At 39.6% G+C, this 16980-nt stretch overlaps 1 protein-coding gene across 1 annotated transcript in view; it reads left to right on the top strand.

Moving 5' to 3' along the window:
• LOC124592031 (molybdenum cofactor biosynthesis protein 1-like) overlaps positions 1-16980 on the top strand; it is a 113780-nt gene that overhangs the window by 45728 nt on the left and 51072 nt on the right. Inside the window, exons 2-3 of the mRNA XM_047131790.1 lie at positions 6794-7013; positions 10753-10979. Coding sequence (XP_046987746.1) covers positions 6794-7013; positions 10753-10979 — 447 coding nt within the window. The remainder of the gene's footprint in view (positions 1-6793; positions 7014-10752; positions 10980-16980) is intronic.

Genomic DNA, 16980 nt, shown 5'->3' with positions numbered 1-16980 from the left:
TTCCTGGTCTGTTTTGACCTTCCGCTCGAGGTTGGCATTCTGTCTCATGAAGGAGTCATGCTGCTCATATGGGATGACATTCATAGTCAACCCATCCATCTCCCTGACTACCTGTCATCAAGCTGTTGCAGTCTGTCTTTTCCTTCCTCACTTGAACTTTTCCCTTTCTACCATTTACATCCCTCAATCATTTGATGTCACCAGGTTCGACTTCCTCCAGCTTATTGGACAGCTTCCTCGGCGATTTCTGCTGCTTGGGGACTTTAATGCACACCATCCCATTTGGGGCTCTTCCAGAACCTATCCGAGAGGTGCCCTCTTCGCTGCCATTCTTAATCAACTTAACCTTTTCATCTTTAACACAGAAGCACCCATGTTGCTTTCAGACTCGTCGCACTCCCATTCCCATTTGGACCTTTCCTTCTTCACTGCCCGTCCTGCACATCATCTTGAACGGTCCGTTCTTTCTGACACCTACTCGAGCGACCATTTCCTGTGTGCTATCCATTTGCTGACTCCTACCCCACCTCCGTGCACATCGAAATGGCAGCACACTAAGGCTGACTGGAGACTTTACCTCGCCCTGGCGACCTTCAACGAACATGATTTCCACAGTTGTCACAGGTGGAATTTCTTACAAACATTATCCTTACCGTCGCAGAACATTCCATTCCTCACACTTCCTCTTTACCATGCTGTGTCCCAATCCTTTGGTGGACTGAAGCCTGCTGCGATGGAATTCGCATTCTTCAGGATAACCAAAAAGGTAGCTGAACTTCGTTCACTAGTTCTTTTAACAGTTTCACCCCCCTCTTCCATCGTGTGCACCAACTTCCGATGGTTCTCTGGGAGCAAGATCCATTCCCCAATTTTCATCCTGACAGTAGCAGACAGTATCATCGTGTACCATATTGCTATCTCCAACACCTTGGGTCGCCATTTTGCAGAAATTTTGAGCTCCTCCCACTATCATCCTGCCTACCTCTATTGGAAATGGGCAGAGAAGACTCAGGCAATACCCTTCTCTTCTCAGAATCGTGTGTGTTACTGTGCTGCCTTTACTATGAGGAAGCTAGCTCACGTTCTCACTTTATCTCAATCCTCTGCCCTGGACCAGACACTGTTAATTTTCAAATGTTGCAGCACCTTTCTCTTGTGGGCAAGCACTTTTTGCTTAATACGTACAACCGGACCTGGGCAGAGGGCATGTTATTAAGCCACTGTTGTGAAGCCACTGTTATACCCACACCTAAGCCCGGTAAGGACAAACAACTTCCTTCTGGCTATCACCCACTTTGTTTACCCATGTCATGAATGGTTTTCTGTGGAAATCCCAGACTGGCTGTGTTTTTCAATTTGGAGAAAGCCTACGACATTTGTTGGGGACTAGTATCGTTTGTACTCTCTACACATGGCGCCCACTTCCTGTCTTATCATTTGTTAATGTGACCTTCCATTTTCTGTAGTTAAAGTACAACTCAATCCATGCAAGGGGAAGACTTTTAATGCCATACTATTTTAGCTTCCCCTCACAGAATTTTTTAATCTAAACAGTCAAAGGCTTTGGAAAGATGACAGAGGGGTTAATTTCCACTATTTAATTCTACTGGAATTGAATTTGTGAGATATTATGTTGGATTCTCAGTATAGAAGCCTTTAGAGAAGTCGAACTGTGTTGTTAAAAAGTTATTCTCTGAATGGTGGTTCTCCATTCTAAGTGGATTTAGGTTGAAATACTATGCAGATGAAGAGGCTTACAAAGGCTGGAATAGGCTGGTGAGATGCACCAAACCAGTAGCTGGATGAAGACCACAACAGCAGACTTCAACTCAGTTTATTGATTGAAATCCAGCTCTTGCCGAAATTAGGTCTCTGTCTCTCTCTCTCTCACTCTCTCTCTCTCTCTCTCTCTCTCTCTCTCTCTCTCTGACACACACACACACACACACACACACACACAAAAACACACACACACACACACACTCTTCCTACTAGCTACCACTCCATCTCTCTTACCAGTGTGTTCGCAAGGTGATGGGACATATGATTCATGCCCGGATTATATGGTGGCTCGAGTCTCACAATTTTTGATGAATGCACAGTGTGCCTTTCAACACGGCATTCTGCAGTGGACCGTCTCATTATTTTGCCCATCCATGTCATGAATGGTTTTCTGCAGAAATCCCAGATTGTCGCTGTGTTTTTTGATTTGTGAGAAGGCCTATGACACCTGCTAGAGAGCTAGTACCCTCCATACTCTTCACATGTGGGGCTTCCATGGCCACCTACCCTGTTTCCTTCAGACATTTTTAAAAGACCGAGTTTTCGAGGTTCATGAAAGGTCTGCCTTGTCGGACACCTTTATCCAGGAAAATGGTGTGTCTCAGGGTTCCATTCTGAGTGTCATTCTCTTTGCTATCACCATTAACCCTATAATGGCATGTCTCCCACTGGGCATCTCCGGCTCCCTTTTTTTTGACGATTTTGCCTTCTATTGCAGTTCTCTATGAACCTGTCTCACTTAGTGGCATCTTCAGCAATGTCTTGATTGTCTTTACTCCTGGAGCATCAACAATGGCTTTCGCTTTTCCACTGACAAAACTGTCTGTATGAATCCCACGAACGCTGACTGCAAATTTGTATGTCCGTCTGGTTATTTGACCTGTTGTGCTGCCATTCACAAACAGCATTCCAGGAGGTGTTTTCGTACAGGATAACACTTGCTCACATACTGCTGTTGTAAGCCAACATGCTATAGTGTGTCAACATATTGCCTTGGCTTGCTCGATAACCAGCTCTACCTCCAATCGAGCACATATTGGACATCATCTGATGACAGCTTCAACCCATCCACAAACATCATTAACTGTCCTTATATTGGCCAACCAAGTGCAACAGGCATGGAACTACATCCCACAAACACACACACATGACACATGTACAACAGCGTATCAGCATTTACATTTACATTTGCAGTGGCTTATCTCACACTCACATTGATCTCTGATCCTGCAACGTTAATCACTTTACATACATTGTCTCAACAAATATATTCCTGGTATTTCATTACTCTACATTAATTATTTTTGGGTGTTGCAAATTTTTCCGTCAGAGTACCTGGCCTTTCTTTAACCATCCCTGGTGCAATGCAGAATTCTCTTCCCAGTAGCGAGAAAATGCCGTTTTTCCAGTTTTTAAATCAGATAAATTGCCTCTTCAAACGGACAGCTGTCGTCCAGATTGTTTACTCAGTGTCCTGCAAGTTACTTGAACATATGGTTAGTCGAAGGCTGTATTGTGTCCTTGAATCCCCGGATCTTTTGGCTTCGATCCAGGGTGCTTTTCGCCAAGGGTGCTCTACTGAAGATAATTTAGTCCACTTGAAGTGTGCTAGCTGAACAGCTTTTGCTCAGCATCAGTTCCTTGTTGCAGTTTTCATTGATCTGCGTGTATATCTTATGATACCACATGGTGCCATAACGTCCTTGCCACCTTAAAGGAGTGGGGCCTCCATGGCCCACTCCTGATTTTTATCCAGAACTTTCTTCCATGTCACACTTTTTGGGTACAGGTTGGTGCCTCCTGTAGCATCCCCCCCTGCAGGAGAAGGGGCTTGCACAAGGTTCTGTTTTGAGTGCCACTCTCCTTTTTGTGGCTATCAATGATCTGGTGGCAGCTGCATGGCATATGGTGTCCCCATCTTTCCTGTTCATCCACGACGGCTATTGCTGGAGGCAGAATGCAGGGAGCAATACACCAAGCACAATCCTGGGCTTTCACTCATAGCATCCATTTTTTGCCTGCCATGACCTATGTTATGCATTTCTGTCATTGTGTTTTTTAGGACCGGTCTTAGATGCCTAGTTGACATGGGTTCCCCGTCTTTGTCAACTAAAGTAGACATGTAGGTCGCACCTGAATGCTCTTCTATGCCTCAGCGACACTGACCACGGTGTGGTCCACTCTACTTTGATATGGCTGTATGCAGCATTGGTGAAGTCACACCTAGATTACAGGAATCTCTCATATGACTTTTCATCAGCTTCGACATTACGTCTGGATTCGATACACTATTGTGGGGTAAGACTGGTAACAGGTGCCTTTGGACTAGGGAGCAGTTCCACTATTGTGGGTTCTGCACCATCAAAAATTGATGGCAGCTGCTCACCCATAGTACCCTAACTGTCATCTCCTCTTTCCAGATACGAGATCTACCTCCCAAATCGGCAACACAGACCTGGGGTTAAGATCACCAAGTTAGAGTCTTGGTCCAGCACACAGTTTTAATCTGCCAGGAAGTTTCATATCAGTGCACACTATGCTGCAGAGTGAAAATCTCATTCTAGAAAAAGCTTTATCTGTAATTCTCTTTACGTATTGGCTATTTTCTTCACATATGGGGGACATGGTCTCATCTGAAAAGTGAAAGCATGCCTGTAAAAGAAAGGGAAGGGGGGGGGGGGGGCTGTTCTCAATTCTTGAGCAGTGACCCTCTTGGTCCCTTTTTTTTTTTTTTTTTTTTTTTTTTTTTTTTTTTTTTTTTTTTTTTTTTTTTTTTTAAACCTTTGCAATTTGGGTGAGTTTATGTTCAATCCTTGCACCCAATTTACTCTTTCATCTACCTACTTTTTTTCAAGTCAAGCAGAACGATATTTATGCCCATTGCTTAATACCTGTTTGTATAACTTACAATGCTGGTATTTATGAATTTTTTAGCATTTGACTCCGGAAAGACCATTTTTCTTTGTAGTGAGGTCTTGCCAACAGCAAATTTTCTGGATGGAAAGTCGCTCAATCTGCTCATATACTTTAAAATTTAAAAGTAAATCTAGCAATGCTAGAATGTATACAAAATACTGATATACCCATTTTCAAGTTGTTGTTTAAAGATTCGCGACTTTTAAAACTTACGTAGATTATCTTTTTGATGATAGAACTTTACATAAGAAGTTATTAAGAACATTGTGCATATCACATGATGAACAAAGCAATGAATGACTAAAGCAATGTTATCAACCCTCATTCATTGACACATGTAATAAATTCATCGAAACAGTGAAGTTCAGAGCTGTTATAAAAATTTCTGAAATTAAAAGTATACATTGCCTAATGAATGTATTATTTTGATGTGAAAGAACACAATAATTATTATTTTTGGAATGTAATAATTCACTATGGCTTCATTTTAATTCTAATAAGTTTCACACTGTAATGAAACATTGTCTAAATGCCTCTCTCTCTCTCTCTCTCTCTCTCTCTCTCTCTCTCTCTCTCTCTCTCTCTCTCTCTCTCTCCCTCTCATTTGTAATAACTTACCGCTGTTATTTTGTATTAGTATTGCAGTCATTACATTAAAATTGGCTATATTGATTCTGCAATTTATACTATTATATTATTGCTAAGAATTGATTTAAAGAATAAACGTATATATTTATTTGTAGGATATTGTAAATTTATACCACTGGAACTCTTTCAAAATATTTGATTGCGTAATACTGCCAATAAATACAATGACTTTCTTTCATCTGTTTATAATTGTAATAGATGTTGGACGCTTTGACTCCAAGTATGTTATACAGAAACGCAGTGATTTTTTACAAAAGGCAAAACTATGTGTTCGAAGAATTGTGGAGAGGAGGGTACGTGATGTATTTTAAGTAGGTTATAAAGAGTAACTTTAACAACAAAAACAATAAATTATTGATACATTTATTTAATTGAATAGATAAAAAATCTACTCACCAAGCGGCAGCAGAACATACACATAAAAGACAGTGGCTCTTCCAGACAGAAGCGTTGAAGGGGAAGGAAGAAGGGTAAAGGAAAAGGCCTGGAGAGTTCCATGAAAAGGTGTAGATTTTGGGAAAGTCACACAGAACTGCGGATCAGGCGAGAAATAGAAACGACACATGTCATATACCAGCTATTATGTAAACACTGTTCAGCTTTCTACATCTGCATGACTACCACCAAATTATCAGTTAGGATAAATGGGCATAGGTGTAGTGTATATACTGGGAACTCGCAATATCCTGTTGCAGAGCATGCTCTTCAACATGGCATACGTGACCTCAGCACTTGTTTCACCACACATGCCACCTGTATTCTTCCGCCAGACACCAGTTTCTCAGAACTCCGCAGGTGGGAACTAGCACTAAAACATGTCCTTGGTTCTCACCACCCACCTCGCCTTAATTTACGTTAATTTCTCCTGTCTCAGCTATTCTTCACTGTAATTACTCTTTGCTTCACTCCGTTTTAGCTTTCTACATCTTTCATTGTCTTTCCCGTCTGTTTTCACTGCCCCCTCCCACAGCTGTTGCATACAATACACTTAGCTTCTCACTCTTATTAACTCATGTACAGTTTTAGTAGTAATCTCTGTCTTGCATATTACCCTGTCTTCCACCTTTAAGCTCTCAGGTTTCCGAATCTTGCCCGATGCACTCCCCAACAATTAGTCTCTCCTTCTCATCCTGTACGGTAAGTCACCCATGACCCATGTTTCTGGGTAACATTACCAAAATCTACCCCTTTTTTTAGACCTCTCCAGTCCTTTTCCTTCACCCTTCTTGCTTCCCCTGCAACCCTTCAGCCTGAAGAAGGAGTCACTGGCTCCAAACGCTTGCCTATCACAACAGTGTTTTATGTGTGTGTTCTGCCATTGCTTGGTGAGTAGATTTTTTATCTATCGAATTAAATGATTTTATAAAGAGTACCTGTGTGTGATGTTTTTATTGGTATACAACTTGTTATAAACAAAACTTATTTTTACCATTTAATATGTTTCCAGATATTTACCAGTGGTAAAGATGAAATTGGGTTGATTGTACTTGGTTCTGACAAGACACAGAATCCACTTGATTACCCAAATGTGAGTGTGGAATTTCCTCTTGCACTGCCTACATGGCAGATGATATCCTTTGTGGAGAAAGCTTTACATGAAAGTGAAATAAAAACAGATTGGATAGATGGTGTTGTTGTTGGCATGCAAGTCTTTATAGCACTCAGAGGTCGCGATCTGCGACTGTTTTTACAAGTGGCAAGAGAACTTTTAATCTTGTTGCTTGTTTTGTCACTGAAAGATGCAAATATTTTAGAATGTAGTGCCCTATGTATATCTGTTAGAACAGCCACAAGGTCTGAAAGTTATTTTCAAATGATTGAGCTCTTCTACAGAGTATTGAAATTCACAGATACTTCCAACCTGGTCCACCAATGTCTTACATACTCCTCTTCCTCCATGGATTGTTTCCAGCATTTGGAGATGAAACATTAGGAAGCAAAACGTGCCTTACAAACAAAATCTAATGAACATATAATTAAATTAAACAAAGATGTAATGTTGCACTCTCAGGTAAGACTGATCTTGAATGCAAAGCCAAAGTGGAAATTAAATGTACGCTGCAACATTCATCTCAGTTTTTGTTATTGAAATTATTCACAGTGCCATAGGGAGAACTGAGTTTATGTGTTTTATAGAGTCAGATACACACTGTGGCACAGGGTGCTGTCCGTTATTCTCCTGACTATGATGTCCAGGAATGGTAGTCTTCCTTCTTCTTTGGTCTCCATAGTGAATTTGATTTTGTGGCGTGTGGAGTTCAGATGTACAAAGAAGTCAAGAAGTTTGTCTCTTCCATGAGGCCAGATGACAAGTGTGTTATCCACATAACAGAAGAAGAAGAAGAAGATCGATTTCCATTTGGATGACATCAGGGCCTCTTCCTTGAAGTGCACCGTAAACATATTCACAATCTCTGGTCAGAGTGGGCTGCCTATTGCGACTCCATCTGTTAGCGGGAGGGGGGTGTGCCACGAGTCAGTGAAGTGGGAAAGTTGACCAAGTAATATGCGTGACGTGTCATACCTCGACCGATATTGAGAACAGAATAAAAAATTCAGAGGCATTACTTTTCAGCACTCCCATGCATATTCTGTATGCAAGAAAGCAGGTTTCTCATTCAGAAATTCTATTTCAGTGTTGGTTGTGTACACAAAGACCGTGTTAAGCATAATGGAAGAAGGAGAAATGTTTATCAGCATTCCAGATTTGGCAGTGGCAGGCTCATGGTCTGGTGAGACTCTGGTTTATTGTTTCACTATATTGCTGCTTGCATTGCTCAGAATCTCATTTTGTGTGAACATAGAATTGGTAGGTTCAGGAGGGCCATGCTAAATGCCTTGCAGGGCCTCCGTAGTGCCATCCAACTAGCACCTGAGAGGGCAGACAAGTGTTCGCTCATGCGTACATGATCCTGCAGTGAAGTTGTGTACATTTAGTCAGGAAGTGGGCTTGTATACAGTGAGACAAGTATCCACACATACAATGTGATGGCATCTGGAGCAGCACAGACTGTCAAGCCATTAATGCAGCTCTAGAGAGAGTTGAACTGACAGCGGTGCAACTGACAACAATGCCAGACACAGGAATTTCACTGTGTCATTGTATCAGATGAGTCTCGGTTCTGCAACATCGTCACAATTGATGTACTTGTGTGTGGAGGCTCTGATGCCAACAGACCTGGCCAGATTGTACCTGTCATTCACATGCAGGTCCAGCATGTGATGTGATGGTTTGGGGTGCAACTGGATACATGTCACAACCTCTGGTTCACATAGCCAGTAATTTGGACAGCAGCCATTGCATTTGTGTTTTGTTAAGGCCTATCGCTGTACCCTATTTTCAAGGGCTCCGTGATGTTATCTTTTAACAGGATAATGCAAGACTTTACATCACCTGATCTGTACTGAGCTACCTCGATACAGAGAGTGTTCCACTGTTGCCGTATCCAGCATTTCCTTCAAATCTGTCACCTGTGGAGAACGTCTGTTCACAGGATGCCAAGAGATGGGTATGCCACCAGTCGCCAGCCACCAGTCACCAGCTACTACAGTTGAAGAACTCTGACATATGACATACAGTTGAGTAGCATGAAATGATGTACCCACGGCTGTAATCCAACCTCGATTTAATATCCAGTGTGATGAGAGCTGTTCTGCTGTTCCAGTTTCAATACTGAAATTCATATATTATTTTTATGCTGTCCTAACCAGACTGGACTGTGGTGTCATACAGCATAAAATATCTTACAATGTGTTGAATCAATGATGAGAAGTGTAGAACAGCCAGCAGGGGAAAGATGTTGACAATGAGACAGCTTTTATGTATAACAGCAGTACAGTGTTTCACAGTGCATAATGCTTCCGCAGATTGAGAACAAAATGTGTGGTTTGCTTTCATCCATTTTCACAAACATAGCCTTGAAAAATAATGTTGACATTACTGTGCATTTCACTCTGAGGCATATTGCACTCTGAGAATGTTCATCGAATTCAGTTACTTTGTATTATATTTCAGCAACAGTGACATAATAGCAAATTGGACTGTACAAGTTTTTATGGATTATTTTTCCAGAGACACACTACCATTTCTTCAGATTTATTTAATTTGGGTATAAATCCTTTCCAGCATATATGCTGTACACAAAATGTTGAACATAAAATGTAGCTATCTGCTGATTTAACATCTTGCTGAGTATACCAGTACAATGTTTTGTTGTAACAAATAGTTCAATGTATTTTACACACTTATAAACTTATTTATACAGTTATAGTAATTTATACTATTACATTAATGTTGTACCTTAATGTTCTGGAAGATGATATTATAAGGAACGTCATACTTTTCCTGGATGATAGAGTTGTCTATAATGAATTATTGCCTGAAAAAAATCTGCACAAATTTGAGTCAGATCATAACATTTCAAATTGCTCCAAAGATAGGCAACTGAGTTTAAGTTTTCAGAAATGTACATTGGAGCACATCACAAAACAAATAAAAGACAGTATTGTATGACTACATTATCAAATAATCACAGTTTTAATTGGTCAACTCATACAAATATCTGGATGAAATGAAATGGTGACATAGACTCACTTGTAGGCAAAGCAGAATGCAGACTTCAATTCATTGGTAAGATACTGGAAAATGCAAACAGTCTATAGAGGACATTGCTTACAAAATACTTGTGTGGCCCATTCTAGAATATTGCTTAAGTACGACCCATAACAAATAAGGCTAATGGCAGACATTGAATGTATACAAAATAGTGTAGCATGATTGATCATAGATTTATTTGATGCATGGGAGAGCATCAAGAAGCTACTAAAAATTGGAAATGCCAGACAAGTGAAGATAGACGCCAAATATATGACAAAACCCAACTTATGAAATTTCAGGAACCTGTATTAAGCGAGGTATTTAGGGATTATACAATAACTACATATGTATCACTCCTATAGGGACCATGAAGGCAAGATTAATTACAGCATGCACAGAACCATTTAAAGAATCATTCTTCCCACACTCCACATGAGCATTGAATGAGGATAAGCCATAATGTGTGGTACAACAATGTACTTTGTCGGACAAACCCACAGTGGTTTATACAGTGTGCATGGAGACATGGAATCAGTTGACAGTAGCTGGGTAATGGTTCATATTGATTCCCATTTCCCTGTTGCAGTAGGTGATCTTATGCCTCTAATTATTTTTTCATTGCTATCTTAACTTGCATTCTCCAGTTCAGTTTATTAACCCTTCTTATCTCTTTGTATTAGGGCAAATGTACAGTTAACTTTTAAGGAATTTGTATTTTCAATTTATCAACTGGAGTTTTGTTTCATATGCAGCAACAATGTTACAAATTATTTGTTTCAGTTTCTTTAGAATAATTTGCTGTTTCACAGGTGCCTTGAAGAAAATAAAAGATCTCGAAAGTGTCTTAATGACACCCGATGGCCTCATGTTGACAAGACAGCTGGTTGCCTTGCAGAGGGCAGGGCTTGACGGTCTGAACATCAGCTTAGACACCCTGCAGTCCCAACGCTACAACCAGATCATGAGGAGGAAAGGCTGGGAGCGTGTCATGGCTGGCATAGATCTAGCCTTGCAACTTGAATACGAACCTGTGAAGGTATTACTAGTGCAGCTGTCATCGCATGCAGACTTTCATAAACAAAAGATATAAATCTGTTGTTAAGAATATCAATACAAGAATCACCATTTTAAAGCAGTACGCCCTCACCCTCACCCCCATCCCCGCTCCCACCCTCACCGCTGTCTCCACACTGCAGCTGTAAGTGAAGGAAGGTATATTAAGACAGAAGAAGTAAATTTTAGCTGACGATGCTAACAGTTTCGTAGTTTATACAACATAAAAAAGTATGGCTTGCAAGTTTACCAATTATTGTCAACATGAGGCCATCGGTTGTCATTAAGACACTTTTGAGATCTTTATTTTCTTCAAGGCACCTGTGAAACAGGAAATTATTCTAAAGCAACTGAAACAAATAATTTGTAATTGGTATCTTATATTTTCCTCCCAAGGGAGCATTATGAAACTCAAGATCTTTACAGTTTCTCTTTTTTTCTTTTGTGTCTTTAGTTTAAAATAAGTATCCACTATTGTGGTGCCATTTTGAAAAAAATACTCGATTGTTTGGAAAAATTATTCTTAATTCTATAGTCACACTTTTGTTGTATCTAAGTACTACTGGTTTCAGTAGCAAGTACCAGCATCAGTTCATCTTATTATCAAAAATTTCTTTGCAAAATAAAAGCTGACCACTGTGGCCAAGCGGTTCTAGGCACTTCAGTCCGGAACCGTGCTGCTGCTACGGTCGCAGGTTCGAATCCTGCCTCAGGCAGGGATGTCCTTAGGTTAGTTAGGTTTAAGTAGTTCTAAATTTGGGGGACTGATGACCTCAGATGTTAAGTCCCATAGTGCTTAGAGCCATTTGAACCATTTTGCAAAATAAAAAGCTTCTGTACAACTACAAACTAGACATACCATTTTCAGGGTGCAGTTCACATCTATTGAAAGCACAACAGTGACCTTTACTTTTAGTAGATAAGACACCTACTGGGGTAAGTGACTTGATGACTGCACACAAGAAGTTGTCATTTATTCCGTATGTAGCTACCATGTAGACTCACTTTTTTCGTATTTGTTTGTCCTTACTCTTCCAAAAGGTTAAACCTTGTCTCTGCAGCCACAGCTTCCTCTCTTCAGCAGTTGTCTTCATCTCCATGTGTGAAGAAAATCCCATTCATTGATCACATTGTTTAAGTAGGATGTTCTCAGTCATCCCCTTGTTTTCTTACCTACGATCTTGCCTTCAGAAATGTTTTTTAAAAGATTATCGTCTCCAGTTAAGTGTCCAGTGTATTTTGCTTTGCCCTGGCCTATAACTTTCAGTGGTTTTTTCTTCTCTCCTATTTCCTTTAATTTTTCTGTCAATGCAGCTAGTTCTTGTACTTCTCCTCCAGAACCACATTTCAGCAGGTTTGAGGCGAGCTTCCTTTGGCTTTTCTAATGTACAGATTTTGCATCTGTGTGTCAGAACACTCCACACAAAGGTCTTTACAAATATTTTGTTAATGTGGAAGCTGATATGGTTATTCAGTTGCAGCTTCTTCTTATTTTGGAAGGAATTCTTCACCTGTGCTATTCTTTTCTTGAATGTCTTGAAATATTGATTGTTTTCTTTCAAAAAGCTACTGAGATATTGAATTTCAGTTGCTTTCTTGAGTTGCTCATTGCCTGTTCTTGTGTCAGTCCTACCTCCACCTCCTTTCTTGTCTGTAGCCATAACTTTTGTCTTCTTTGTATTCATTTTTAGCTTTAGTTTTACCATTTCTAGATTTAAGGCCTGAAACATTTTATTTAGTTCCTACTTTGATTTACTATTGTGATGTCATCAATCTGCAGTGTATATGCATGCAATTAAGTTTCCATATCGACATCATGCTCCAAAAACCACCTAACTGTGTGTGGCAGGGGGTACGTCTCATGCCACCAACTGATCCCCTCTGCCTTGTTCCACTTGTGAACAGTGCCTGAGAAGAGTGACTGTCAGTACACTTCTGTATTATCTCTAACTTCTCAAATTTTCTTCACGTGATCATTTCGTGAATTGTATATGAGAGAAACTATTATGTTGTCAGACTCTTCTCGGAAACTACTCTCTCGAAATTTGGGTAGTAAATCTTTCCGTGATGCACAACTGCTCTCTTATGGCATCTACCACTGGAGTTGCTGAGCATCTCTGTAATGATCTCACAGTGACTAAATGATCCTGCGACAAAACACTCCGCACTTCGTTGGATCTTCTTTCTCTCTTCTGTCAGTCCTACTGGGTAAGGACACAGGGGTAATTTACATTCACTTAAGATTCTTCCTGTGGATGTTAGTCTGGCATCTGCTTTTCTATTGCAGTTGTATGTGGTCATTCCACTTTAAGGTTGCTCTGGATAGTTACTTCTAGATATTTTATGGTAGATTCTGTTTCCAGCAATTTGTCATTAATAGTGTAGTTGTACAGTATTGGATTTCTTTTCCTGTGTGTGTGTGTGTGTGTGTGTGTGTGTGTGTGTGAGTGATATGTTACATTTATTTATGTGCAGGGTCAACTGCCAGAGCCTGCATCATTCACCAATCCTCTGCAGGTCATTGTGCAAATTGATACTGCCTTCTGTTGTTGCTACTTTCTGATGGACAAGTGAGAGTACCTGTGAACAATATTAAGGAGCCTCTGACACTTTCTACTGGATCATTTATATTCATTGTAAATGTAACGGTCCTATCACATTTCCTTGGAGTATTCCAGAAATTACCTTTTGATTCTTGTCATCTTTTCTTTGTTGTTGTTATTACTTCCTTGATGAAAATATTAAGGAAGTAAGGTGATAGAAGGCACCCGTCTCTCACTGCCCTTCTGGTTTTCCTTCTTTCATATCCGGTTCAGTACTCTGACTTTTGTATATACTCAAAATCAATCATCTGTCCTTCCACTTTGGACATTACTTTAAGGAATGATGATATAATGGTAATCTGTTTAATAAACAATATTTTAACGATACACTTTGCTTTCCAATCATATAGTGGCTTGATGATGGAATTTGATACTGAAATTAGTAATCATTAGACAAAATAAAAGTGAAGCTATAATAAAAAAAAGTAATATTTTGGATCATGTCAGTTGTTGTTCCAAACAACAGCATGTCAGAAATAGGTTGAAATGGCTCTGAGCACTATGCGACTTCTGAGGTCATCAGTCACCTAGAACTTAGAACTAATTAAACCTAACTAACCTAAGGACATCACACACATCCATGCCCGAGGCAGGATTCGAACCTGCGAACGTAGCGGTCACTCAGTTCCAGACTGTAGCGCCTAGAACCACACGGCCACTCCGGCTGTCCAGGAATAGGTACTAAATTATTTGTTCGCTGATGACTTCACAGCTTAGAACACTAAAACGCAAATGTTAATTGTTTGTTATGTGCCCTGGTAGAGTTCACAACTGATTACAGTTCACGATTGGTTGTTGGAGATTGGGCGTTACTCACATAGTGTATTTGGTGCACAGTGCAGAAAAAGGCAGTGTCCAGAAAAGTAAACAAATGTAAAGGCAAAAGTTTCATGACAGGATGTTGTGTCACCATACTTGGAAGACAATTATAGCCAAAGACAGAAATTTAAAAGAAACTGGCTCATTTGAGCTGCGGAGACCTAGTTGAGGATTCTCAGTAGATAATTGTTAGCACAGTAGAATTTATAAAGAGACAATGTCAGTTCATGTGAGGGAAGGTTGATTGGTAAGTACCTATCAGCTTTCTCATAAAACTCACAATCTGAAGAATACACATCAAGGAAAAGGTAGAAGTCCAACAGTGACAAATCTAGACAATAATATCGATCATCCAGCAGTTTTGCAAAATCCCCAGTTGTACTTACTTTACTTACTTACTTACTTACTTACTAACTTACTCAGATTTGCTGTGTACCATACAAGGAACTGGTTTCACAGAGTTCACTCGATCAGCTGCCAAGTTCTCACCTTCCTCCAAGTTTGTGTCCATGCATTGAAGATTCATTGCAAAAGTTCCAGGTGTTAAAAGGTCTTCCTGTACATCTGTATCTGTCCATTGATTTCCACAACAGTGTTGATTTTGGGATTCTTCCACCTTACATGCGTAGAACATAACCTGCAATCTTCAGTCTTCTTTCAACAATAATTACGTGCAGGCTGTGTAGACCTCGTATTCTCAGCACTTCATCGTTTGTAACTTGGTTGGGTTAACATCTTCAGAATTCGTCTCTAGCATTGTTGGTGAAAAATATGGAGACTGTGTGCTGATTTTACTGATATTTTCCAAGTCTCACACATATAAATGATAAAGGAGTACAGTCAAAGCTTTGTTGACATATTACAGACCTAATTACCATATGGACTGATTTTCCAGTTCTGCTGGTGATTTCTGCATCTGTGACCTCATTATTACATATAAAGCTACCGAGATATGGCAATCTGTCAACATCTTGTAGTATCTTCTATTGCACTGTAATCAGGGAAGAGACGAGTAATTTCCACTTACTTTGCACATTCTGTTTGTGCAATTGAAAGGATACCAAATAAATTAAAAGGGTGGTGCACAAAATATGTCAAAACTCAGCTGCAGAAGCAATGAAAAAAAGCATGTCAAAATTTAAAAGAATGCAAAATCTCCAAGATTAGCGATGTTTTACTGAAGCTCGAAACTTAGGGTGGGTTTCAGTGCAAGATGTGTTTAATAGTTCCCATAGTGAAACTTCATTTTGAAATCTGGAAGAAAATCCAAAGAGGTTCTGGTTGCATGTGTAGTACACCAATGGCAAGACACAACCAATACCTTCATTGCTCAATAGCTGTGGTAATGTTACTGATGACAGTGCTACTAAAGCAGGGTTACTAAACACGGATTTCTGAAATTTCTTCACCAAAGACAACAAAGTAAATATTGCAGTATTCAAATCAAGAACAACTGCAACTGTGAGTAACTTAGTAGTAGCTCTCCTCAGTGTAATAAAGCGGTTATGTTTCTTTCAGAGAATGCTGATACAATAGCTCCTTTAGAAATCATATATAGCTGCTCATTTGATAAAGATCCATACCTAGAGACTGAAAAGTTGCACAGGTCACACCAATGCTCAAGAAAGAAAAGAGGAGTAATCTATTAAATAACAGACTCATATCACTAATGTTGATTTGCATTAGGATTTTGGAACATATATTGTGTTTGAATATTATGAATTATCTCAAAGATAATGATTCATTGATAAATAGCCAAGATAGATTCAGAAATATCGACCTTTTAAAACACAGCTAGCTCTTTAGTCACACAAAGTAATAAGTGCTGTCGTCTGGGGATCTCAAATTTATTCCATATTTGTAGATTTCCAGAAGACTTTTTGAAACAGTTCCTCACAAGCATTTTCTAATCATATTGTGTGCCTATGGCGTATTGTCTCAGTTGTGCAACTGGATGTGTGGTTTCCTGTCAGAAAGGTCACAGTTCATAGTAGTTGAAGGAAAATCATCAAGTAAAACAGAAGTGATATCTGAAATTCCTCAAGGAAGTGTTATAGACCACCTGCTGTTGCCGATCTACATTAACAATTTAAGAGAGAATCTGAGCAGTCCTCTTAGATGATGCTATCATTTACAGTCTTGCAAATCATTTACTGTCTTGTAAAGTGATCAGATGATCAAAATGAACTGCAAAATGATTTAGGCTACGTATCCATATGATGCAAAAAGTGGTAACTGACCTTAAATAATAAAAATTGTTATGTCATCCGCATGAGTAGTAAAAGGCATCTACTAAATTTTGGTTACGTGATAATTCACGCAGATCTAAAGGCTGTGAAGTCTACTGAATACTTAGGAATTACATTTACAAATAACTTAAATTGGAATGCTCACATAGATAATGCGGTGGGAAAGCAAACAAAAGACTGTGATTTAATAGTAAAACATTTAGAAGATTAGGATTACTAAAGAGACTATCTACAACTATACTTGTCTGTCCTCTTTTGGAGTATTCTGCATGGTGTGGGATCCTTACCAGATAGGACTGACAGAGGACATCAT

This window comes from Schistocerca americana, unplaced genomic scaffold (genome assembly GCF_021461395.2).
Source record: "Schistocerca americana isolate TAMUIC-IGC-003095 unplaced genomic scaffold, iqSchAmer2.1 HiC_scaffold_89, whole genome shotgun sequence".
Taxonomy (NCBI): domain Eukaryota; kingdom Metazoa; phylum Arthropoda; class Insecta; order Orthoptera; family Acrididae; genus Schistocerca; species Schistocerca americana.
This window is presented reverse-complemented; position numbering and strand designations above follow the sequence as displayed.